Raw genomic sequence first — 21486 nt, 5'->3', positions numbered from 1 at the left:
GCAGAGGCGGCAGCCAGGCCGGACCCCACGGCAGGATTTGCCTCGGGGTGGCGTCGGCACAGCACAGGCCGGTGAGGCAGAGCTACCCGAGGCAGAAGTGGAGCCCCGCGCGGACGGCGTCCTCCCCCGAGCCCACACAGCAGCCAGGCCCTCTGCTTTCTTCTGGAAGCGTGGCACACAGTGCTGAAACACCAAGGCCCTCCTCAGTCTTCCTCCACAGAGAGGGGTCCACGCGGGTGGTTGCTTTCCACGCGGGGGCCAAGGGAGTGCTGGGCCTCCCCGTGCTGGCGGCTGCAGCTGAGCCCCGGCCCGCAGGCAGCCGCCGTCCAGGCCCTGGTGTGCGAGGCGGATGCGGAGCGTGCGCAGAGGCTGCTGGGGACGCAGGAGACGCTGGAGCAGGAGGTGGAACTCATGCAGGCGCAGGTGGAGGTGCGCGGCTGGGGTGGACGCCGGCCCGGGCATCTCCATGGGCAGCCCTTGGCACTGGGGGAGGAGCTTCAGGACGCTGGGCGCCGGGGTTTCCCATTACCAGGGCCTCCCTGGGGGGCCTGGAGGCCTCTGACCCCGTCTTCCGGGCAGTCCCTGCAGGACAGAGTGGGTCGCCTCTGCGGGAGGAGCTGCGTGGCGGCCCAGAGCCTCAGCCGCAAGCAGCAGGAGCTGATGGGCGGCTGGCGGCGGCTCCGCAGCGAGGTCTGGAAGCGGTAGGAGCACTCGGCCTCGTCCCCTCACCCACCCATCTGCGCCCTGCATCCTACACTTGTTTCCCCCCAAGAGTCAGCCATGTAACCATGAATTCCCGGCACCTGGCCCGGGGGTGGAGGGGTTGAGGGATGAAGGGCCTGGAGGTGACCCCGGGGGGAGGGTGGGGGGCTAGTGCCCCGGGACAAGGACTTGGTGGCCCGGGGACTAGCTGATGAGCCCTGTGACCAGGAGGGAGTCCCTGGAGGCCCAGCACCAAGCTCAGAAGTTCCAGGCGTCTGTGCAGGCGCTGCAGGTGTGGTTCCGGGAGCTGTGGGCCGACATGAGCGCTCAGGGCGCCCCCTGCAGCCCTGAGGGAGCACTGCGCATGCTGGAGGAGCACCGGGAATGCAAGGTGAGCAGCGAGGGGCGGGGCCCCTCTCCACTTGCCCCCACCTGTCCCCGTCTTTTCTGTCTCCTGCCCTCCTTTATTCTCTTCGGTCCCCCAACCATTGCCGGGATCTGAGCGCAGCCCTGCTGCAGGTGGAGCTGGGGGTTCACATGGACGGCGCCAACGTGGTCCGAAGCACCGGGCAGCGACTGCTGACCACCGGACACCCCCTGGCCGCTGGCATTCGCCAGGCCCTGGCTGCCTTAGAGCAGGAGCTGAGCAGTGTGCAGGGAGCCTGGCAGGAGCGCGAGCTGCAGCTGCAGCAGGCCCTGGCGCTGCAGGTTTGCATCCCCCCACCGCCCAGAGCCCCGGGGCAACGCCAGAGCCAGAGGGGATGCTTCGCTGGAGGCAGAAGCGTCACCCCTGCGCTGAGCTCGCCCCGCCTCACCCCTGCAGCTGTTCCTGCGTTCTGTGGAGAAGGTGGAGCGCTGGCTGCGCAGCGAGGAAAATGCCACCGAGGGACTTGGGGTAGGGGCCAGGAGGGGGCCAGCCTCGGGACACCTCCCCTGCCCTGAGCACATCATCTCCCAGCAGCTGCCCCCCCCATGCCCGGCTCAGGCCACACGGGAGACCCTGGGGCCTAGACAGCGGGGAGTGAGTGAGCAGGGATCACACCCGGCGCCCTCCTCGCCTCTGCCCTCCTTGCCTCTGCCCTCCTCGCCCTGCACGAGGAGGTCGCTGCCCCCGTCTCTCGTGTACGAGCTGAGCAGAGCTCAAGGGCATCCCACCCAGAACTAGGGGCTCACACGGTCTCACCAGGGGTGGGGAGCATGTGGGAATTGACACGAGGCTCACACATAAATGTCACTCTCCCAGAGTCAGAAGCAGCCCGCGGGGCTCAGGTTTGGGCCAGGCAGTTGGGTTGTGGGGGAGGGTTTGGGGGCAGGGGCGCAGCCCCATGATCAGCATTGGCTTCTCCCTCCTACTAGGACCCCTTGGCCAACTTGGAGACGCTTGTGTGGAGGCACAGGCGGCTGGAGGAGGGCCTGCGAGCCCAGGAGGAAAACATGACTGCTCTGGAGGCCGCTGCCCGCGGCCTGCACCAGGATGGACACCCGGAGGCCCACAGCACCTTGGCCAGATGCCAGGCGGTGCTTCTGAGGTGTGGATGGCTCTGGGGTGGCAAGCACTAACAGTTACGTCCCTTGGGTGGAGGGTGGTGGCCTCCTCCTGTGTCCCTCCATGGCTGTCCCTCTGGGGACATCTTACAAGATGCCCAAATCCCGACCCCTCCGGTGACCCCATTTTACCTTAGTTACCTCTTTACAGACCTGTCTCTAGATGCGGTCACATTCTGGGGATCGATGTAAGACTTTGGGGGAACAAGCCAGGTCAGGTGGCTCATGCCTGTAATTCCAGCTAGTTCAGAGGCAGAGATAGGACAATCATAGTTCCAGGCCAAAAGAGAAAAAAATCAGTGCCACGGCTCGAAGAGCGATCGTGGGTGCTGCGCACAGCAACCCATCTGCATGGGAATGCGCACAGGATCTCTGTCTAGGCAGCTCGGGGAGCTGTGCCCCAATTCAGCCTCTACCTGGCACTCACACAGAGGGGTGGAAGTCATTGTTTCTGGTGCAGGGCTAGGCGCTCCACACTCCTCCATGTCCCAGGGGTGAGCCTGGCCATGAGCCCCTCCTTCTGCAGGAAAGAAGCACTCATGGAGCGAGCGAGGACTCAGGGCCTCTGGTTGGAGGAGCTGAGGCGGCTGCAGACCTTCCTGCAGGACTGCGACGAGGTTCCCCTGCGTGGGGTGGGAGCGTTGGTGGGGGGGCTTCCCTCCAGGGCACCAGAGTTGGAGGGAGCAGAGCGGACGCTTCCTGTGTGCTCAGGTGGCCGCGTGGCTGAGGGAGAAGAGCCTGGTAGCACTGGAGGAGGGGGGGCAGGACCCTGCCACGCTGCCGGCGCAGCTGGGGAAGCAGCAGCATCTGCAGGCCGAGCTGGATGCCAGCGCCCACCTGCAACAGGAGCTGCAGACGGTGAGGCCCTGCGGGGCTGAGGGCTGGGAGGGGCACAGAGCCCGGGGCTGGCACCGCACTGCACAGCGACGAGGGCTGACGGCCCAGCCTGTGCCTTCCGTGCGGGCTCCGTGCTGGCAGAGGCGGGATGTGCGGCTGCTTCCTGCATCCCCTCTCCAAAGGCAGAGCCTTTTGCATGACCACAGGCTGCGCTCACAGGCAGCAGTCCTGTGGGTGACTGGCCAACTTCACGTTCCCTCTCCACCTGCCAAGCCAGGCGGCCCGGGCTGACTCCCTTTGGTTACTAAGCACTCTGCTCAGCACCCCATGTGCTTATGGCATTGAACACATAATCATTAGCGTCTTCGTTATGTGGAGGAGGAGAAAGAGGCACATGGAGATTTAGAAACTTGCTCTCAAGATTGCCGCAGCTGCGGGGCGGTCTCTGGAGCGGGCACGCACCCTGGTGCCAGCAGCCCTGAGCCTAACGTGGGCCTTGGGCGCAGGAGGGGCGGAGGCTGCTGCAGGGCGGCTGCGCGGCCCCTGAGGCGGTCAGGGAGCGGCTGCAGGAGCTCGCGGAGCTGTGGGGGGAGCTGCAAGCCAGCTGCCAGAGGAAGGAGGCCCAGCTACAGGAGGCACGCAAGGTGAGGCCGCGGCGGCCAGGGACAGGCGCACGGGCTCCAGGCTCTCCCCTGGCGCTCACTCCCGCCCTGCCCCAGGCCCTGCACCTGCAGCAGAGCGTGGAGGAACTGGAGTGCTGGCTGGAGCCAGTGGAAGCGGAGCTGAGGGCCCCAGTCAGAGGCCGGGACCTGCCCGAAGTGGAGGAGCTCCTGCGGGCCCAGGAGGAGCTGGAGGCGGCCTTGGCCAGGCGGGCGGGGCAGGCCCAGGCCCTGGTGGGGGAAGACCACCGCCTGGATGGAGCCACCGAGGAGCGGGCCCGGCAGCTGCTGCAGAGGTAGATCTGCCCTGGCTGCAGCAAGCTGCCTGCCCCCTCCACCCCTGCCCCCCCTGCACCCCTGCCTCAGCTCCCAGCCTCCCTCCCGCCTACAGTAGGGACTTAGGGTGGCATCACAGCCCCTCCACTATGGCAGGTTCCAGAACCTCCAAGAGGCTCTGCAGGAGCGCAGGACCCAGCTGGAGGCCCAGGACCTCCTCCTGCAGTTCCTCAGGGACGCCGATGAGGAGCTGGCCTGGGTGCGGGAGAAGCTGCCCCTGGCCACCACCCAAGACACTGGCCAGAGCCTGAGCGCCGTCCAGCACCTGCAGGAGAAGCACCAGGTTGGCCGCACTGGGGGGTTGGGGCTCCCGGCTGCAGGGGGGGGAGGGGGGGGCAGGCGCTGGAGGCTTTGGAAGTCCCTTGAATTCCTGGGAGCCAGGGCAGGGGGCGCCGTGAGCGGCAGACCCAACTCAGGGCCCCGGGGTTCTCCCTGAGCAGAACCTGGAGTGTGAAATGAGCAGCCACGAGGCGCTGAGCCAGGCCGTGGTGGGCACAGGGCGCAAGCTCCTGCAGGCCGGGCACTTCGCCGCCATGGAGGTGGCCGCGCGTGTGCAGCAGCTGGAGGAGGCCACGGCGCAGCTGCGGGCGGCGACCTCGCGGCGGAGGCTGATGCTGCAGCAGGCCCGCGAGGCCCAGCAGTTCCTGACAGAGGTGGGACTGGGGGTGGGGTGGGGGAGGGGGGGAGGGCTGGCTTGTGGGTGCTGGGGTTCCCGGCCTCCTGTCTGTCCTTGCTAGGCAGACTGTCCAGAAAGCAAGCCGCAAGGTCATTCTGTTTTTCTGTTTCTTCTAAGCAAGTTCTTAGCTGGCCAGAATCGCTTGTTTGAACTGCAAAGGAAGGGCGAGCACTAAGAACAGCGTAGGACAGGGACTAGGATGAGGTTTGATTGTCCTACATGATGAAAAGAAAAGCCATGCCTCAGAACAAGAAAGAGGGGTTTATTTTGCATGGAGGAAAAACCAAACATCTGGAGCTTCATATTGAAACCCGCTTGAGCTCGCGGCCCTTCGGGATCGCGGGCCCTGCTGCGGGGACGTGCACAGGCTCGGGGAGCTGAGGAGGCTCCGAGTCCGAGGTCTACATGGCAATCTGCGCCCGGGGGGTGGGAAAGGAGCACAGGGCCGTGCTGTCCTGTGCCCCAGCTCCTGGAGGCGGGGTCGTGGCTGGCGGAGCGGAGCTGTGCTCTGGACAGTGAGGACATGGGCCGGCACGCCGAAGCCACACAGGCCCTTCTGCGGCGGCTGGAGGCCATCAAGAGAGACCTGGAGGGGTTCAGCCAGCACATGGAGCAGCTGCGGCAGACAGCTGCCCTCCTGGAGAGCAGACAGAACCCAGACAGGTAGGCTGGAGCCAAGGGTATCCCCCGGAGCTGGCTGAGGCTAGCCCAGCACATGGAGGAAGGGCTTGGGGCCAGGCCATCTTCTGTGCTGCAGCCCCCGGGTGCAGGCCCAGCTCCAGGCGGTGACAGGGGCCCACGAGCGGCTGCTCCGGAGAGCGGAGGGTCGGGGCCGGGGCCTGAGGGAGCAGCTGCAGCGACACCGGCTGCAGCGGGAGACGCTGCTGCTCGATGCCTGGCTCACCACCACGCTGGCTGTTGCGGAGTCCCAGGACTGTGGGCAAGACCTGGACGGCGTCCAGGTGAGGCCCCGTGGGCCTGGGTGGCTTCCCACACAGGGACAAGGTCCGGGATGCTGTGAGGTCATCTCCAGGGGTGCAGGATGCAGGGCCCCTCTCGAGCAGAGCTCTGGGCTCTGGCAGCCACTCTGGCCTCCTGCCCCGCGGCCCTGCAGGTGCTGCAAGAGAAGTTTGAAGCTTTCAGAAGCGAGGTCCGGAGCCTGGGGCAGGCCAAGCTGCAGGCCCTGTGGGAGCTGGCGGCCCCCCTGGAACAAGGAATATCAAGGTGCGACCCCCAGATTCAAGCCCAGAAGAGCAGTATCCAGGCCGCTTGGGAGAGGCTGGAGCAGGCACTGGAAGCCCGCACCCAGGTAGAGGTCCAGGGAAGGGCGGGGCGGGGCGGGGCAGGGCTGCGTCCAGCTCAGCAGCGAGAGGATGGAAGCCTCCCTCTCAGCCCTCCAGCCCTCGGCTGAGCCGCCGGAGACACATCACCCCACCCCGCTCCACCTTTAGCCCTTCCTCCCGGGCCCTCCTTCCCCCCTTCCCTTCCCCCCCTTCCCCTTTCACTCAGCCTCACTGCAGAGCTGTCCGGACCCCAGCCCGGGGCAGTCAGACCTGCAGCGCGCGGGGGGTGGGGGGGGGCGGTCTCCAGAGCTCCCCAGAAGTGCTGCCTACAGGGCCCACCCACCCAGACCCCAAGAGGCCAACTGCTCCCCGGGAGTGGGGGAGCGGTCCCCCAGAGGGCAAGGGGCTCCACTGGCCTCTCAGGAGCGGGGCCCTGAGCGCCCCTCACCACCGGGCGCCACCCCCGACATGGCTCACCACCACTCGGAGCCAGAGCCGGGAGAGGTTCTGAACCCAGGGCCGGGAGCCCGTCCTCCGTAAGGAGGAGTCTGAGCCCCAAGGCAGTGGCGGAGCGGAGCGCCGCGGTCCTCTCTCCCTTCCAGAGCCTGGCTGCAGCGCGTGAGGTGCGTGGCTTGGAGCAGGCCGCATGCGAGCTGCAGGGCTGGGTGCAGGAGAAGCGCGCCCAGCTGGAGCCCACCCGCGGCCGAGGCCTGCAGCCCGGCCCGCAGCGGCAGCGGCAGCGGCGCCTGCAGGTGCGGCCTTGCTTTGGGCTCGCCCCCATCCGTACCAGGCCCGCTAAAGGCCATAGACCAAGGCCTTGCATCTGGGGGCTGCTTGGCGCCCCCCAGAATCCCAGCCCTCTCCCCTCCGGGCCCAGGGTCTTGGGCCCGGGCATGGGGTCACAGGAGTTACCTTGTGTCCCGGGACAGAGGGAACTGGAGGCTATCGGAAAGGAGGTGGCGCGGATCCAGATGGTCGCCCGCCGCCTGGGCCAGAGGCACCCCACCGCCCAGGACGGGCTGACCACGCGGCTGGCCACGCTGCAGGGCGCCTGGGCCTCCCTGCAGGCCGAGGCCCGGGAGTGGGACTGGCAGCTGGAGCAGGCGGCCCAGGGCCAGGCCTTCCTCACACGCTGCCAGGAGCTGCTGTAGGTGGTGGTCGGGTCAGGGTGATGGGGCCGTCCCGGGCACCCCCAGCTGCTCTGCACCCCTGCCCAGCAGCTTCGTCCTTCCCCGCCCCGCAGAGCATGGACTGAGGAGAGGCAGGCCCTGGTGTCGTCCGCAGAGCTGGCTGGAGACATGGCGGGAGCCGAGCAGCTGCTGGGGCAGCCGGAGGAGCTGGAGCACGGACTCCGGGAGCGCTGCCTCCAAGCCCAGAACATTTGGCAGGAAGGGCAGCAGCTGATGGACAGCGGCCACCTCCTGTCCTCAGAGGTGAGCGCACAGTTGTCCACAGCCCTGGGACTCGCAGCAGAATGGGAGGCGAGGGAGGGCGCGTGTCCCGGCCTCGGCCCTCCTCGGCCCCTCTCCGCCAGGTGGCAGAGCACCTGCAGGAGCTGGACACGCGGCTGCGGGGGCTGCGCGCGGCCTGGGCCCGGTGCCTGCGGCGCTGCGAAGACAGCCGCGGGCTGCAGCGGCGGCGGCGGGGGCTGGAGCGGGCCGAGGCCTGGCTGGCCGCCAGGGAGGGCCCACTGCTGCTGGAGCCCAGCTGCGGGGTGAGTGGAAGCCCCGTCGCATCCGTTCTCTGGCTGGGTGTGCGCTGGGGCGGAGGGCACCCCAGGAGCTGGGCCTCACCGACTGCTACTCCCTAGAACTCCGTGTCTGATGTGGAGCAGCTGCTCCACAGACACAGGGACCTGGAGAAGCTGCTGGCAGCCCAGGAGGAGGAGTTTGCCCAGCTGTGGACGCCATTAGAGGTGCGAGCTCAGGCCAGGATGGGCACGGCCAGCCCGAGTCCTCCCCACGCCTCCCTAGTGCTCCCCTCAGGACCCCCCTTCTCTATCCTATGCCCTGCGAGCCTGGGCGCCGCTGCGGACAGGCGCAGAGGGGAAGCAGAGAGGGAGAGAGATGGCCCTTGTGGTAGGAGAGGCGAGACCGCCAGGACCCGTGGCCCGGCTGCTCAGCTGGGACCCCCCAGCCTCTCCCAAGACTGCTCGGGCAGGCACACAGCTAGCTGAGATGGGGGACCTGCAGCCGGGGGTCCCCTCTGGACCCCGCCCCGCTCACTGTTACTAGCACGTGCGCAGCCGGACCCCAGCCCACGCAGGGCATGGAGGCCCAGGACGAGGGACGAAGCGGGCAGCGCCCACCTTCCACACGGGGGCTCACCGCTGTTGGCACTGGGCCCAGTACCTCAGTCCCGGTTGCACAGCCATGGGGCAAAGGAGTAGGTGCCAGGCCGCAGCAGCAGCAGCTGCTCCGGTGCAGGGCGCAGAGCCCTGGGCACTGTGGACAAGGGCGACCCCCGCCCCTCACCCGGCGGGTGCCAGGCCAGCTGCTGGGGGGGGGGCACCGCGCCGGCCCTCAGATGCAAGGCTGGAGAAGTCAGACAGGGTGGGGAGGGGCCCAAGATGGACTCTGGGGGACTGGAGATGAGACTCAAGGAACAGGACAGGAGGGAAATCTGTGACCCGCTCCTCATCTGTCCCTAGGTGGCTTCCACAGAGCCCTTTGACCTCCAAGTCCAGAGTGAGAGCCCGGCCTGAGCACACGCTGTCCCCCGGGGAGGAGACATCGGCTCCCAGCAGCGCCTGGCTGCGGGGCTCTGGAGAGGGTCCCGGCAGGGAGGGAGAGCTTGCCTTGTCCTGGGTGCGGGACAGCGGGGCATGCCGTGCTTTCGCGGGTCCCGGGGTCGGCTTCAATCCTCCACTATGTCCCCGATGAGGCCGACAGGGCTGGGCCCCGAGTGCTGGCTCACCCCGTCCCCTGGCTGCACCATGACTTTCCAGAACCTGGACTGCAGGGCAGAATCGCTTACTCTGTTCTCCTGACAGACCCGGGCCTGACGAACCGCGTGCTGCAGTGAGGCCCGCAGGTGTGCATGCGTCTGTCTGTCCCTCCCTGGCTGCTTGGGACACAGCTTCTGTGAGGAGTCCTGCCCTCCCCGTGGCCACGTGGTTAGTGTTGCCAGTGCTCTCTTGGTGTTCTACCGCGTGACTACATAGCCTCCCGACTGTGGCCTCTCCTTTCTGCCCGTGTCTGGGCAAAGATCTGTGTGCTCCAGGCCCCTTCCCCGGGAGCCCGGGCTGCGTGCACCTGCAGTAACCGCACACCACACCGTCTGTCTATAAAGAGCTTTGAATTCATGTACACAAAGCGTGCCGTTTTGTCCCCACCTCTACCAGGAGTACATCCTCCCCTGCTCCTCCAGGAAGGTGGCCGGGCTGAGCTACAGCGTGAGCCGGGTCCCCAGCTCCCATCCCCTGCCCTGGGCGGGGCGGTGGCCTCACCTGCCGCCATCACCGGGGCCTGCGCTGCCTGCGCCGCTGCACGGCCTGGCGCAGAGCCTCGAGCAGCTGTGGCCTGCTGCACAGGATGTTGTACCGGGTCAGGCTCAGGAGCTTGTCCGTGTCCTCTGGAGTGTAGGTCACCTTTGTGTAGTGGTAGGGGGAGTCCTCAGGAGACAGGTTCACCTCCCCGGCCGCCTTCTCCTCGGGTGTCCGTGGCACTCCTTTGGAGAAGAGGCAGTGAGGGGGACAGGCGGGGGGCGTGGAGGAGAGGCGGGGGAGCGGGGACGCACCGGGAGCTGAGAACTCTCGGAATGAGGCGTTGACCAGAGGGAAGTGCAGCAGGCCGGGGGCTTCGGGCCGGGCGGGGTCATGGAAGGCGTGGCACTCCCGCGGCTCGTGCTGCTCCTCCACAGTGGGCGAGATGTGGGGGAATGGGATCCCCTGCTCCTGGCAGAACCTGTCCACCAGCTGCAGCTGCTGCGGGCCGGCCAGAGGGGGGGGGATCTCAGGGCGCCCCTGTGGGCCGACTGAACAGCACACACGACCTTGCGTCTGCAACACCCTCTCCCGAGCCCCAGGAGCTCCCAGCAGGGGCTGTGCGGGCCGAGACCCCCCGGGGATTCAGGTGCAGTGGAGGGGGCCGGCACCAGGGCAGTGCCTGTGCACCTCAGAACCACGTGGTGCCCACTGCCACCGTGTAAAGCAAGCTGGGCCTTCCCAGGGCCCAAGGCCCAGGGCAGCCCGCCCCTCCCAACCTGGAAGGCTCCGTGCAGGTTGTAGTCCAGCGACAGGATGAGGTCCACGTCCCGGGCGGGCTGCAGGAGGGGCGCGCAGCTCGTGTTGATGAGGTAGCCCACGTCCAGCAGGCACAGGTAGGGCTCCGCGGGCGTCAGCTGGTTGGGGAGGCCATCGAGCTTGGTAGCTGCAAAGATTTGGGGTGGGGGTGAGAAGTGGCAACTGTCAGTGGGGGCCGCAGGCTTCTCTGGCAGAGACTCGGCCCCTGCCAGCCTCGCGAGCGAGCTCCCCACCTCCCGTGCATGCCCCCGCGGCTGCTGTCCCCCGTCTTTAGGTGGCAGGGTTAACGGTGCCAGGGGAAGCGGCCTGCCAGCGCCCGAGGCACCGTGGGCAGGGGGCTGAGCACCAGGACATGCGCAGAGACGTGGCACCTTTCCAGGCGGAGAAGTGCGGGTGCTGGAAATAGTCCTTGTGAAACTGGAGGCCGCGCAGGAAGTTGTGGGTGGCTTGGGCGAGTGGCCGCTTTGTCAGGAGGTCGGTGAAAAGCCCGGCGATCCTGCCGGCCGCTGTGGGCGGCTCCTCCATCTTTAGCTGGGGGACCTCCTCTTTGTCTGCACAGGCAAAAGCAGGGTGTCAGGAAATGGTGACAGAGGAGGGGGGGACGACAGTGACAAACACCTCCATCTGGCCCAGCCACCTACCCAGGCTGGCTCGGTCCTGAGCCCAGCGGTCCCAGAACTGGCCGGGCTCTGAGGCCCAGTACAGGCTGTCCTGGAGGCTGGCGGCGTACAGGTTGCTCCAGATGCCTGGGAGAGGCCCCGAGTGGATTAGTCAACTGCTGTGGCAACGTGGCCCTTCCCGACCGGAAACGGTGCCGCAGCCAAGCGAGGCAGGCCCAGGGCCTCCCTTCCCCCCTCACCCTGACCTTCCCGACACCCCTCACCTTCCAGAAAGCAGATGCGGGATTCGGGGAGCTCCTTCACCAGCCGCCCCATGAAGAACTCAGAACCGAAGAGCTGGGAGGGGATGAAGGCCCCGTACTTGGGCAGGCCCACCTCGTAGGGGGAGAACTCGCACCACTCTGTGAGGAGGCCACAGCCTCAGCTCCCGCTGCAGCCCCAGGGGCTCAGGCCTCGCAGGACAGACCCAAGCGCCCTCCGCAGCCCCAACAGCTGAGGGACTTTGGCAGAGGGCCACATGGGGGGGGGGCGGCCCAGGGACCAGAGTGGACACATCTCACTCACCCCCAAATTCAAAGGTCGTCAGGCCCTGCGCCTTGGTGTTGAGGGCGCAGTAGATGGGCAGAGGGTTCTGGCCACGATTCAAGGCCTCCTGTTGATCTGAGAGTTTGTGGTCTTGGGGCTGGGGAAAGAAGGTGAGAAGCTGCGCTGCATCTTCCAGAACCTTCTACACCTGTCCACCAGGCACAGGCCCCATCTCCAGACCCCGGCCTAGCCCCGCTCCCAGTACCTCCTCATGCAGCAGGGCCTCGTTGATGAGAGCCCACAGGTTGGTGAAGCAGGGCGGATGGCCCAGGCGGGCGCGCTCGGCCAGCTCCTGCCGGTACCGCTGCAGCTGGCTGGGGGCCAGCGCACCCAGCTTGCTCTTTGTCACCTGGGCCTTTAGCAACGCGGTGGGCCCTGCCAGGTCCTGCTGAGACCACTCTGGGTCCTCATACAAGTTGGCCAAAGCCCTGGGAAAAGGCAAAGCCGGGGAAGGTGAGGGAGGGTTGTCACAAGTCTTGGCACAGTCCCGCAGGCCCCCTCGAGGCTCCCACGGCATTTTCCAGCCTCTCCACTGCTGAGGCCGATGGCGTCCAAGGTAGATCCTCCCCACCCACTTCTCCCCCAAGCCCCGCAGGCCACCTGTGGGCTCCGGCTCAGCCAGCTCACCAGGTGGAGCCCGAGGCCCCCGTGATGTAGGAGACGCAGTCCAGCAGGCCCAGCTCCCTCAGGCCGGCCAGCTGCCCGTATAAGGAAGTCATCGCCCGGGTGCCGCCGCCAGTAGCCATAATGGCTACCACTGGGACCTGGAGGAGAGGATGGTCGGCATCGGGGTGGGAAAGGCCGCCTTCCAGGAGGAAGCGGCGCGGCGGCGGGAGGCCATTCTCACTGTTGGGCCCCTGAGGTGCACTGAGCTGGGATCAGGGCTCCGGAGAGTGCCTCAGGCGGCCCCGCTGAGGATGGTGCCAGAAACAGCCCCAGAGTGGGCTTCTCCATTACACAGCAGGCCTCATCTCTTCCCAGCCCGAAGGTTCTGGGATCACTTTCAGGAAGCTCAAGGCCGCCTCTTAAGTCTCCCTTCATGCTGGAAACCACTCCCTAGGGAGAAGAGCCCCTAGGAAGCAGAGAAGGCAGGAGGCAGCTACAAGCCTAGATCGGCACCCATGTTCCAGTGTTCGGCCCTGAACCTGCACAAGCCCGGGGGGGAGGGGCACGACCCAGTGCTGCTGAGCCCCAGACCTCGTCCTCATGCAAGTCTCCATCCAGCTGCAGGACCTGCTTCAGGGCCTTGGCCACCCCCTGCTTCCTCCTGCGCAGGAAGGCCTGCTCCTGCGGGCACAGCCCACAGCCCAGCCGCACGGCCAGCTCCCCGGGTCTAGGGCAAAGAGTCCACAAGGCAACTTGGCACCACAGGAAGGGAAGCTGGGGGTCTCCCCGGCCAAGCCTCCGCCCGCTCCTCCAAGTCGCCGCAGCGCGTGGTGTGTGGACCGCAGCGGAGGGAGCGCATGCAGGCCGGGCCGTATGCGCCCTGAAGAGGCACCCAGCTTCCCGGCGTGAGGCCTGCCACCTTTTCTCCCTCCCCCCAACGCCAAGAATGCCAGGGGACGGGAAGGCGGCTGCCAGGCCCGGGAGGGCGGACACGGCTCTTCTGCTGAGGGCCCTCAGAGCCCCCTCCGACCTTGGCTTCCTGCCTTCTCTGCGGCAAACTCTGGCTCTGGGCGGCTCCTCACCGGCTTCTCCAGGTGTTTGCCCTGGGCTGTCCCCACCCCGCCGCAGAGCCACAGGGCCAGAACCCAGCCTGACCCCCGAGCTTCCTCCTGGCCCCATGCTCCACCCACGCAGGGCCAGGTGCAGCAATCACGGCATTCCCGGCAGGGGCTGCCCACTGCCCGTGTCCTGACACCCGCCCCCCACCAGACACCCGACCTGCAGCCCCCCCTGCCAGCCGCTCACCCCTCTTCCTTCTTCAGCTCCACCCTCATCAAGGGTTCCTGGAATCCACAAGCACCTGCATCAAAAGCTGCCCACCACCTGACAGCCCCTTCCACTCAGCCCTGGCCGCCTTCACAGAGCCCCCCCCCCCCGCGCCGGGCCTGCACCCCCATTCCTCACAGGAAGGCCCGGGGCTTCTGTCCAGCTTCCTAGCTCGTGGGGAGCGGTACCTGGGATGTGGGGAAGACGAGCCGCACCGACTGGCAGGAGGGCAGGGCCTGCAGGGGCACCGTCAGCCGCTGCTGGGGGTCATCCTGCGGGGACAAAGCGAGGACACCCAGGAGCTGTCACCTTCTCTTAGCCAGGACTCCACCACTCCCTCGAGCCACCAAGGAAGCCAACCTCACCCCACACTCAGCCCAAGGCTGCCAAGGGGCGTAGCGGGGCACGGGGCACTGGGGAAACCAGGCCAGGCCGGGCCGGGGCGCTGAGGACGGTGAAGTGGCAGCTGGGGAGGGAGGCCCTACCTTCAGGTGGATGCTCAGCTCCGGCTCCCAGCAGGCCGGGCAGTGGAAGCAGAACGAGCCGGTGCCCACACAGGCCTCCTGGGAGCCCTCGCAGGCGCCGGGAAGCACCAGCTGGATCCTGCCCTCTGACTCTGCCAATGGGGCACAGAGTCAGGGACGGGGTCTCCGTCCACTGAGCCCCCGTGACCTGGAAGTGTGACTCAGCCTAGGCAGAGCAGCCCAGGCCCCAGCACCCCTGAACCCACTCCAGCTGCAGGTGCAGGCCATAACTAGAGTGAGGACGTGAGGGTCGGGGACTGACCTTTTGGGGGCCCCATCTGCTCCAGCTGAACATGCAAGCGCGACAGCTCCCGGGCCTGAGAAGTCAAGCGAGCCCTTTAGGCACCAGCCTGTCCCCCTGCAGCCCCTTCCCCGCCCCCTGCCTCCCGCTCCTCAGCCCTTGGCCTGGGCACGCACTGGAGATCCACACCCTCACAAGGTGCCACGAGGCGGCCCCTGCCCGGCTCATCCTCACCCAGGGGGTGGCAGCCCCGGCTTCAGGCCCGGGGAGCAGAGCAAGTGCATGGCACAGAGGAAGCCCCCCGGGGGCCACGGGCACCCCCAAAGAGCTGCTCTCACTCACCACCAGGATGCCATTGCTGGTGAGCGGCTCCACCTCAGCCGGCCTGGAAAGAAGCCCAGTGACCCCTGGCAAGAGCCTCGGTTCTCCCCTGACCCCGCTCTCCTCCTCCGTGGCAAGGGCGTGAGCGGCTGACACTGCCCTTCCCAGGGGCTTGCCACCACCACACGCTGCCCCGGCCAACTCACAGGCTCTGCAGACGAAATTCGACTTCCAGCCGCTCCTGCACCTGGACACAGAGGCCACGGGAGGAAGGATCGGTAGGGTGTGTGCGTGTGTCTGCGCATAGACTCCACCCAGAAGCAGGGAGCGCTGCTGGGGCCACGTGGTTGGGAAGGGCACGGTTGCGCTCTGGGTGCTCTAAAGAAGCTGCCCTTCCTCAGAGGCCAAGAAGGAAGGTTGGGGATGCCTGACTTCAAACTAACTCATGTGTGCATCACCTCTAAAAAGGAAGAAAGGCGGCCGGCCGGGGGCGGGAGAGCCTGGGTGGAGGCGGCTCCCGAGGGGCCAGGCCCCCAGCCGCCAGCGCCGCGCCCCACGGCGGGGATTGGGCCTGCTGCTGAGCAGTCTTACCTGAGAACTCAGCGAGAAGCTCTGGCGCCGGGACTCCCCCATTCGCAGGGTCCCCACATCAAACAGCACAGACAGCAGCGGGTCGTCTTGGGTCAACAGGTCCTGGTCGAAGACCTTCAGTTCCATGATATTCTGGAAAGGACAGCGCGGTCAGCAGGCTTGGGGAGGGAGGGTAGTGGGAAGGTGGGCAGGGCTGGAGGACCAGGGGGCGCGGGGAGAGCAGGGGGGGACGGCGGGGCCACCTTGAGCTCGCAGTGGATGCGGAAGTGGAAGCTCTGATTCCAGACGGGGTTCCGGCTGTTCTTCACGGTGCGTGTCTGCAGCCGGTGGCTGGAGGCCGTGGGCAGCCACAGAGTCACGTAGCAGTCAGAGGGGGTGACTGCGGGGAGGGGACAGGCGTCAGGGATGGCCAAATGCCCTTCCCCGTCCAGTCACCCCAAGTGCACTTCCTCCCTGGCCCTGAGACCCGTGTCCACGGGCTAGGCCCCACCCCCACCCTCTGTGCCGACCCTCCTCCAGTCCTCTCCCACTGGCCTGGCCACTCGATCCCTCCCTCCCCGGGCCAGCCCACTCACGCAGGTCCTTGGAAGGCAGCCCGTGGGCCTGCAGGACACGCACGGTGAGCAGGCACGTTCCAGGCACCTTCGCCTGCAGCAGGAGGACATAGGGCAGGTTGGAGGCAGGCGAACGGGCCACCAGGGAAGCCACGGCAGCGCCTCAGGCCTGGCCCTGTACTGAGGTCAGACCCGCTGGGGCGCAGCAGAGTGCTGACATGGAGACACGCCATCTCCACACCCCCTGCCCACGGCCCACCCAAGGCCACGGTCCATCTCCCTATCACGCAACCTCCCAAGAATGCTATTGTGATGCACAAGGAAACAAAGGCAGGGAGGAGGGGCCAGGCCCCGCCAGGACTGGCACACAGCACACTAGCTGCGGCCCCACCCCCACTGGCTCTTCAGGGTGTCCCATTCTCTAAGTCTTTCCTCCCACCCCCCACCCTACACCCCAGCAGGGCACCTGGGGCAGCCCTCGGACCCCTGCCCCACCCCAGCCCCTGACCCAGAACAGCAAGAAGCAGTGGCTTTGCTCAGGGGCCTCAGGAAAGCAGCCAGGGAGCCGCGTTTCCAGGCCCCAGGCCGGGGAGCTGGGCCTGGAGCCCATGGCCAGGGCTCTGCCTCTCCCTGCCGCCGCCGCCAGCCAACAGCCTTCTTGAAGCTCACAGTCCTGGGCTCTGATGCACAGCACCGCACGCGCCCCAGACAGAGCGCCAGGTTCAAAATGGAAGCCTAGAGCCTGGCTGGGGTCTCACCAGAGCCATGAGGCCGAGTCCTCAGGAACAGGGACGATGGGCAGTGCCACGGGCCGGGGACTGTTGGCTTTTAACACAGCGCCGTGATGCCCCAGCTGGCACGGCTCCTCCTCGGCCCCTCCCACTAGCCGCCTCCACCCACGGGAGCCCACACCCACGCCCGTGCCCGTGCCAGACACCTGCTGGGAATGAAGCATCTCAAGCCTGTACTGGGGCCAGACACCCTGCAAAGGTCAGGCCCCCGTGGCCTCCCTGCCGCCTGCCCCGCGAATCCTGTGCGGAGGAGGGGTCTCCAGCGCCGGCTGCAGGGGCTGAGCAGAGGGAAGGCTGAGGAGGGCCTGGCGCAGTCCCCAACAGGAGCCCAGCGCCATGCTGTGGGCTGGGCCTTTCACAACCTCTCCGTGCCTGTATGACAGGAATACCCGGTCCTGACGGGAGCCCTGAGCAATCGGGGATGAGTACCCCAGGCCCCATCGTAACCTGGCCAGGGAGTGGCCCCGCCACATAAAACAGTCCTTCAAAGCCGCCTCTGTGCTGCGCCACCCTTGGAGCTGGGGGGCCGGGGGTGGGGCCTGGGCACTCAGGGCCGGGGGCTCTTCCTGCTCTTGGGAAGGGTGGGGAAGGAGCCTGTGCGTGAGGACCAGAGTCTTCTTTAGTGGGAGGCTGGGAGGGACGGGGCTTCTGTCACTTCCCACCTAGGTTATCTCCAGTGCACCAGACCCCATCAGCTGCCCTGGATCTGGGGGAGAAAATAAACCAAGCTGGGGCAAAGCTCTAGACGCCATCAGTGGCCCTGAGCCACTGAGGTCCAGCCGGGCAGTTCCAAAACTGAGGTCAGCCTGCTTGCCCCAGGGTTTGGACAGATGAGTCCTCAGGCCTGGAAGCGGCTCACACCCCCAAGTTACAGTCACCCTGAAATTTTTGCCTGAACCTTCAAGCCCTCACCAGGCTGAGGAGAGCAACTGCGACAGGGAGCGTCAGGACAAATAAACATGGCTAGCTTTATTGACCGCCTCCTCTGTGCCGGCTGCGCCCCTCCCCACAGTGCCCTGCGAGGCCTCTGATGCGGGGGACACGGAGGCAGACAGGCAGTGACTCAGCCCGGGTCACGGCACGGTGAGGTGCTGCTCTGCCTGCTTCCCACTCCTGACCCGGGTGGCACCTTCCCAGACACCTCACCCATATCTGCCTGGCATTTCCTGGTCTTCCTGACCACATCTCCAGACTCTCCAAGGAGCTGGGCCCTAGTGGCTCACGCCTGTAATCGTAGATACTCAGGAGGCTGAGATCTGAGGATTGTGGTTCAAAGCCAGCCCAGGCATGAAAGTCCATGAAACTCTTATCTCCAATGAACCACTAGAAAATGGAAAGTGGTGCTATGGCTCAAGTGGTAGAGCACTCGCCTTGAGCTGAAGAGCTGAGGGACAGCGCCCAGGTCCAGAGCTCAAACCCCACGACTGACCAAAAGAAAAAGAAAGACTCCAAGGCTGATTTCAATCCAGGCTGGACACGGCATCAGCCAGCACACACTCCAGGCCCGGGCTGGATGGCATCAGCCAGCACACACTCCAAGCCCGGGCCAGACGCGGCATCAGCCAGCACACACTCCAAGCCCGGGCTGTCTCTAAAGTGGACCGGCCCTGGGGGGCTGGAGCCCCCGGCCAGCGGTCCTGGCAGTGCTCACCAGGCTCCATCAGTTGATCCAGCAGCCACGGTGAGAGCCCAGCGGCTGGAAGTAACGATGTTCCAGGTCATATTCCACATCGTACCAGACCAGAAATTCACTGTGAGAAGAAGAGGGACGTGAATGTGACACGATGGTCCCTCTTCTAAGCCAAGACCAACCAGCCCACATCAGGGGCACAGCCTGCCCCTGGCGGCCAGCCGCCCCTCACCCGCAGTGCAGCCTGGGACTGCCGGGCATGGTGGAACCGCAGAGCCGGCAGGTGCGGTGCTGGGCCCGCGCCTGACTGTAACCGGGGTACCGGGTCAGGTCTGGAGCCAGGGGGTCCAGAGGGATCCAGGGCACCTGGGGCACAGCCGGTGGAGATCACGGGACATCTCAGAGCTGAGCACCACCTCCCCAGACCGTCTGTGCCGATTCCTCACTGTGTGGTTCTGCTGCCCTCCCCCATCCCAGGCAGGGGACACACCTTCTCCATGGCTTCTTCATCCACTATCTTAAAGGCGCCTTCTTCCATGAGCTGGTAGGTGGCCTGTGTGTGCAGCTGTGAAGCGGGAGGGGGAAGGTGTGGGGGGGGCTTAGGGCTTTGCCAGCCCATGCCAGCCAGTCCACATGTCCCATGGGTACGTCCTGACCCTGCCCCCACTCTGCCTCAGGCCAGCCAGAGCCCCACCGCCCGCCCTCTGCCCTCCACCTGCTCCTCCCGTACGGGATGAAGGGCCCGTCGCTGGGGGGTGCAACAGGAAGTGCTTCTCCCCGGAGACCACGCAGTACAGCTTCTCATAGTGGTTCCCGTGCACTGCCAACCAGGAGAGCTGGAGTGCAGGCCTGAGCGCCATGCGCAGACCCCCCCCCCCGCCTGCCAACATGGCGCGTTGGCACAGGAAGCGTGCAGGAGGGGTCAGCAGGCTGGAGGGGACACTGAGCACACGGGTGGGCTTCACTGGGACAGGATGCCAGCCAGGCCTCAGCCTCCACCATGAGAGGTGAACTGCAGAGCTGCCCTAGTGAGTGCGCTTCTCAAGACTGGAACACGTGCGCGCGCGCGCGCACACACACACACACACACACACACACACACACACACACACACACACACACACACACACACACACACACACACACACACACACACACACACACACACACACACACACACACACACACACACACACACACACACACACACACACCCCTCGCCCCCCAACACCAGGGGAAACCCCTCAGCTACTAGGAGAGGACACCCCCATGGTGGCCAGGGCTGGAATGCCAGGCCATCTGAGGGAGGGAGCCAGCCCTGCCCAGGTTCAAGTCCCACTTCCCCCCTGCCCCCCCCAGCTCGCCACACCCACGCCATGTCACACAGCACAGCGGCATCCCGAGCCAGAAGTTCACAGCGTGGGGCACCAGACCCGCACCACCTGCACACAGAGAGGCTGGAAAAGCCCTGAATGCGAGGACTCGGGGAGGACGGGGAGGATGGAGAGGACTCGGGGAGGACAGGGAGGACTCGGGGGAGGGCAAAGAGGACTTGGGGAGGACAGGGAGGATGAAGAGGCCTCGAGGGTGCGGGGCCCGGCCCTCCAGCCCGACCGGCACGCAGCCCAGGGCCAGCGGCGCTCAGTGCGCATCATGAAGCCGTGCCCGTGCACGGGAGCCGCCCGGGTCACAGCCACACTCACCTCCGTGGAGCCCACGGCCGCCCGGCTCGGCACTGCCCCAGCCCAGGGGCCGCCCCTCCCTCGAGCAGGGGAGGGGTCACCTGTGGAGCACTGGCCAGGTTGGGGTGCCGCCAGTCCTGGTAGAAGCCCAGGGGCGTGGGGGCTCAGCCGGCGGGGGCCTGGCACGGGGCGCGCTGAGGCTGTGGAGGGCAGAAGCACGGGGCTGAGGGAGGCGCCCCGTGTCTGCCCCGAAAGGCCACACCGGCAGCGCTCCCCAGGCAAGGCGTGCGGTGCACACGAGGAGGGCACGCAGAGCGTGAAACTCACACGCACGGACACACACACACACAAGCAGGAGGGGCAGAGTTTATGATGGAGCCAAGGGCAGCGACCCTCCATCACCAGATCCTCTGTGGGGCCAGGTCCGCGTCCCACACAGCGCGCCTGCCGCTGCCCCACTCCCAGCAACCATCAGACTCAGAACAAGCTGGCCCAAGGCACCCAGGCCAGGGCCTCGGCTGGGCAAGGCTCTGAGAGGCCCCTCCCAAACTGATAACTCACTGAGCACCTGGATGGACCCAGCACCTGACCTAGCCAGTGGGGACATCAGAAGACGGTCTAATCATCTCAAGAAGCCCACAGAGCCGGGTGCCGGTGGCTACTCAGGAGGCTGAGCTCGGAGGATCGCAGTTCAAAGCCAGCCCAGGCAGGAAAGTCCATGAGACTCTTATTCCCAATTAACTGGGATGCAGATGTGCTGTGGATGTGGCTGGAGTGGTAGAGCTCTAATCTTCCTATGGCCTGGCTGGAAGACAAACTACCAGATGACTGCACTGGAGGAGAGGCCAGGGCTCAACTATTTGAGGCTCCCCAAACAGCACCACCATCTACCTAAGATGGTACCCAGGACCACTGTGGACAACTGGGCAAAAAGCTTACTGTGGTTCCCATGTCCTGTGCGCATGTGCGTGTATGTATGGCCTGGAGGCTGACCTCAGGGCTCTGCACTTGCTAGGTAAGCACTCTACCACTTGAGATATATCTCTATCCTTTTTATGCTGGTCCTGGGGTTTGAACTCATGGCCTGGGCATTACCCCTGAGCTTCTTTTGCTCAAGTCTAGCACTCTACTACTTGAGCCACAGCGCCACTTCTGATTTTTGAGTAGTTAATTGGAGATAAGAGTCTCATGGGGACTTTTCTGCCTCAGCTGGCTTCAATCACAATCCTCAGATCTCAGCCTCCTAAGCAGCTAGGATTACAGGCATGAGTCACCAGTGGCTGGGTTTCAAATAGGGTCTTGCTTTTTGCCTGGGCCAATATAAACCGTGATCAGCTTATTTATACTTCCCATGTGGCTGACAGGACCTTTCTACTGGTTGGGATGGGGTCTTCCAAACTTTTCGTAGGGTTTGGCCTTGAACTATTGGCCTCCTGAATAGCTAGGATTGTAGAGTTGAGCCACTGTGCCTGGCTGAGATCTCTTCTTTTTGACTTAGCCCTCCTCTTCACTCCTGTCATTCTATTGGCTACCTCTTTTTCCTGTTGATTTCACAACCCTCCTCTCCTTTCCTTTTCCTGCTTTGGCTCCTCATATTGATGAGGCTTCCTTCCCTGACCATCCTTGTTTAACCTCTAGGCTGCCTACCACCAGCCCATATGCCCCTCCCCTACGGATTGCATTATCTAAATCACTAATTAGGGCATGTCTGTTTTCCTGTCACCGTGGATCACA

At 65.6% G+C, this 21486-nt stretch overlaps 3 protein-coding genes across 3 annotated transcripts in view; 1 reads left to right on the top strand and 2 right to left on the bottom strand.

Moving 5' to 3' along the window:
- Positions 1 to 8774, top strand: part of Sptbn5 (spectrin beta, non-erythrocytic 5) — a 33961-nt gene extending 25187 nt beyond the window's left edge. The window contains exons 43-63 of the mRNA XM_070005688.1: positions 316 to 429; positions 580 to 701; positions 931 to 1093; positions 1222 to 1410; positions 1526 to 1597; positions 2059 to 2231; positions 2774 to 2864; positions 2959 to 3105; positions 3591 to 3728; positions 3804 to 4039; positions 4176 to 4362; positions 4520 to 4732; positions 5222 to 5418; positions 5513 to 5717; positions 5870 to 6064; positions 6641 to 6790; positions 6968 to 7185; positions 7282 to 7471; positions 7573 to 7752; positions 7849 to 7953; positions 8689 to 8774. Coding sequence (XP_069861789.1) covers positions 316 to 429; positions 580 to 701; positions 931 to 1093; positions 1222 to 1410; positions 1526 to 1597; positions 2059 to 2231; positions 2774 to 2864; positions 2959 to 3105; positions 3591 to 3728; positions 3804 to 4039; positions 4176 to 4362; positions 4520 to 4732; positions 5222 to 5418; positions 5513 to 5717; positions 5870 to 6064; positions 6641 to 6790; positions 6968 to 7185; positions 7282 to 7471; positions 7573 to 7752; positions 7849 to 7953; positions 8689 to 8742 — 3339 coding nt within the window. The 3' untranslated portion in view covers positions 8743 to 8774. The remainder of the gene's footprint in view (positions 1 to 315; positions 430 to 579; positions 702 to 930; positions 1094 to 1221; positions 1411 to 1525; positions 1598 to 2058; positions 2232 to 2773; positions 2865 to 2958; positions 3106 to 3590; positions 3729 to 3803; positions 4040 to 4175; positions 4363 to 4519; positions 4733 to 5221; positions 5419 to 5512; positions 5718 to 5869; positions 6065 to 6640; positions 6791 to 6967; positions 7186 to 7281; positions 7472 to 7572; positions 7753 to 7848; positions 7954 to 8688) is intronic.
- Positions 8775 to 9345: 571 nt separating this feature from the next.
- Pla2g4b (phospholipase A2 group IVB) lies at positions 9346 to 18171 on the bottom strand. The gene is made up of 21 exons (XM_070005687.1): positions 18092 to 18171; positions 17353 to 17356; positions 15671 to 15743; positions 15338 to 15474; positions 15096 to 15227; positions 14711 to 14751; positions 14526 to 14568; positions 14205 to 14259; positions 13904 to 14034; positions 13607 to 13690; positions 13398 to 13435; positions 12684 to 12819; positions 12114 to 12250; positions 11692 to 11914; positions 11466 to 11583; positions 11165 to 11302; positions 10923 to 11027; positions 10653 to 10832; positions 10242 to 10408; positions 9777 to 9963; positions 9346 to 9707 (listed from the first exon to the last, which is right to left on the bottom strand). Exons 1-21 carry the CDS (start codon positions 18169 to 18171, stop codon positions 9496 to 9498), a joined length of 2421 nt encoding a protein of 806 aa, XP_069861788.1. The 3' UTR covers positions 9346 to 9495.
- Jmjd7 (jumonji domain containing 7) lies at positions 18154 to 20211 on the bottom strand. The gene is made up of 4 exons (XM_070005858.1): positions 19774 to 20211; positions 18561 to 18635; positions 18303 to 18377; positions 18154 to 18191 (listed from the first exon to the last, which is right to left on the bottom strand). The coding sequence occupies exons 1-4, from the start codon at positions 20149 to 20151 to the stop codon at positions 18189 to 18191; spliced, it is 531 nt and encodes a 176-aa protein (XP_069861959.1). The 5' UTR covers positions 20152 to 20211; the 3' UTR covers positions 18154 to 18188.
- Between the last annotated feature and the right edge of the window lie 1275 nt (positions 20212 to 21486).

This window comes from Dipodomys merriami, unplaced genomic scaffold, assembly GCF_024711535.1.
Source record: "Dipodomys merriami isolate MVZ:Mamm:240054 unplaced genomic scaffold, mDipMer1.0.p SCAF_69, whole genome shotgun sequence".
Taxonomy (NCBI): Eukaryota; Metazoa; Chordata; class Mammalia; order Rodentia; family Heteromyidae; genus Dipodomys; species Dipodomys merriami.
The sequence above is the reverse complement of the archived record's forward strand: the minus strand, read 5'-3'. Positions and strand labels throughout refer to the sequence as shown.

Coding starts and splice junctions, on each gene's coding strand:
- Jmjd7 (XM_070005858.1), bottom strand. CDS start 20,151: ATGGAGGGTCGCTGCCCTTGGCTCCATCATAAACTCTGCCCCTCCTGC. Junction 18,636..19,773: donor CGGCCGTGGGCTCCACGGAG/GTGAGTGTGGCT, acceptor CCCGCTTCACAG/CTGCACACACAGGCCACCTA. Junction 18,378..18,560: donor ATGAAGAAGCCATGGAGAAG/GTGTGTCCCCTG, acceptor CCCCGGTTACAG/TCAGGCGCGGGCCCAGCACC.
- Pla2g4b (XM_070005687.1), bottom strand. CDS start 18,171: ATGTGGAATATGACCTGGAACATCGTTACTTCCAGCCGCTGGGCTCTC. Junction 12,820..13,397: donor GAGCTGAAGAAGGAAGAGGG/GTGAGCGGCTGG, acceptor TCTTTGCCCTAG/ACCCGGGGAGCTGGCCGTGC. Junction 10,833..10,922: donor TCAGGACCGAGCCAGCCTGG/GTAGGTGGCTGG, acceptor TTGCCTGTGCAG/ACAAAGAGGAGGTCCCCCAG.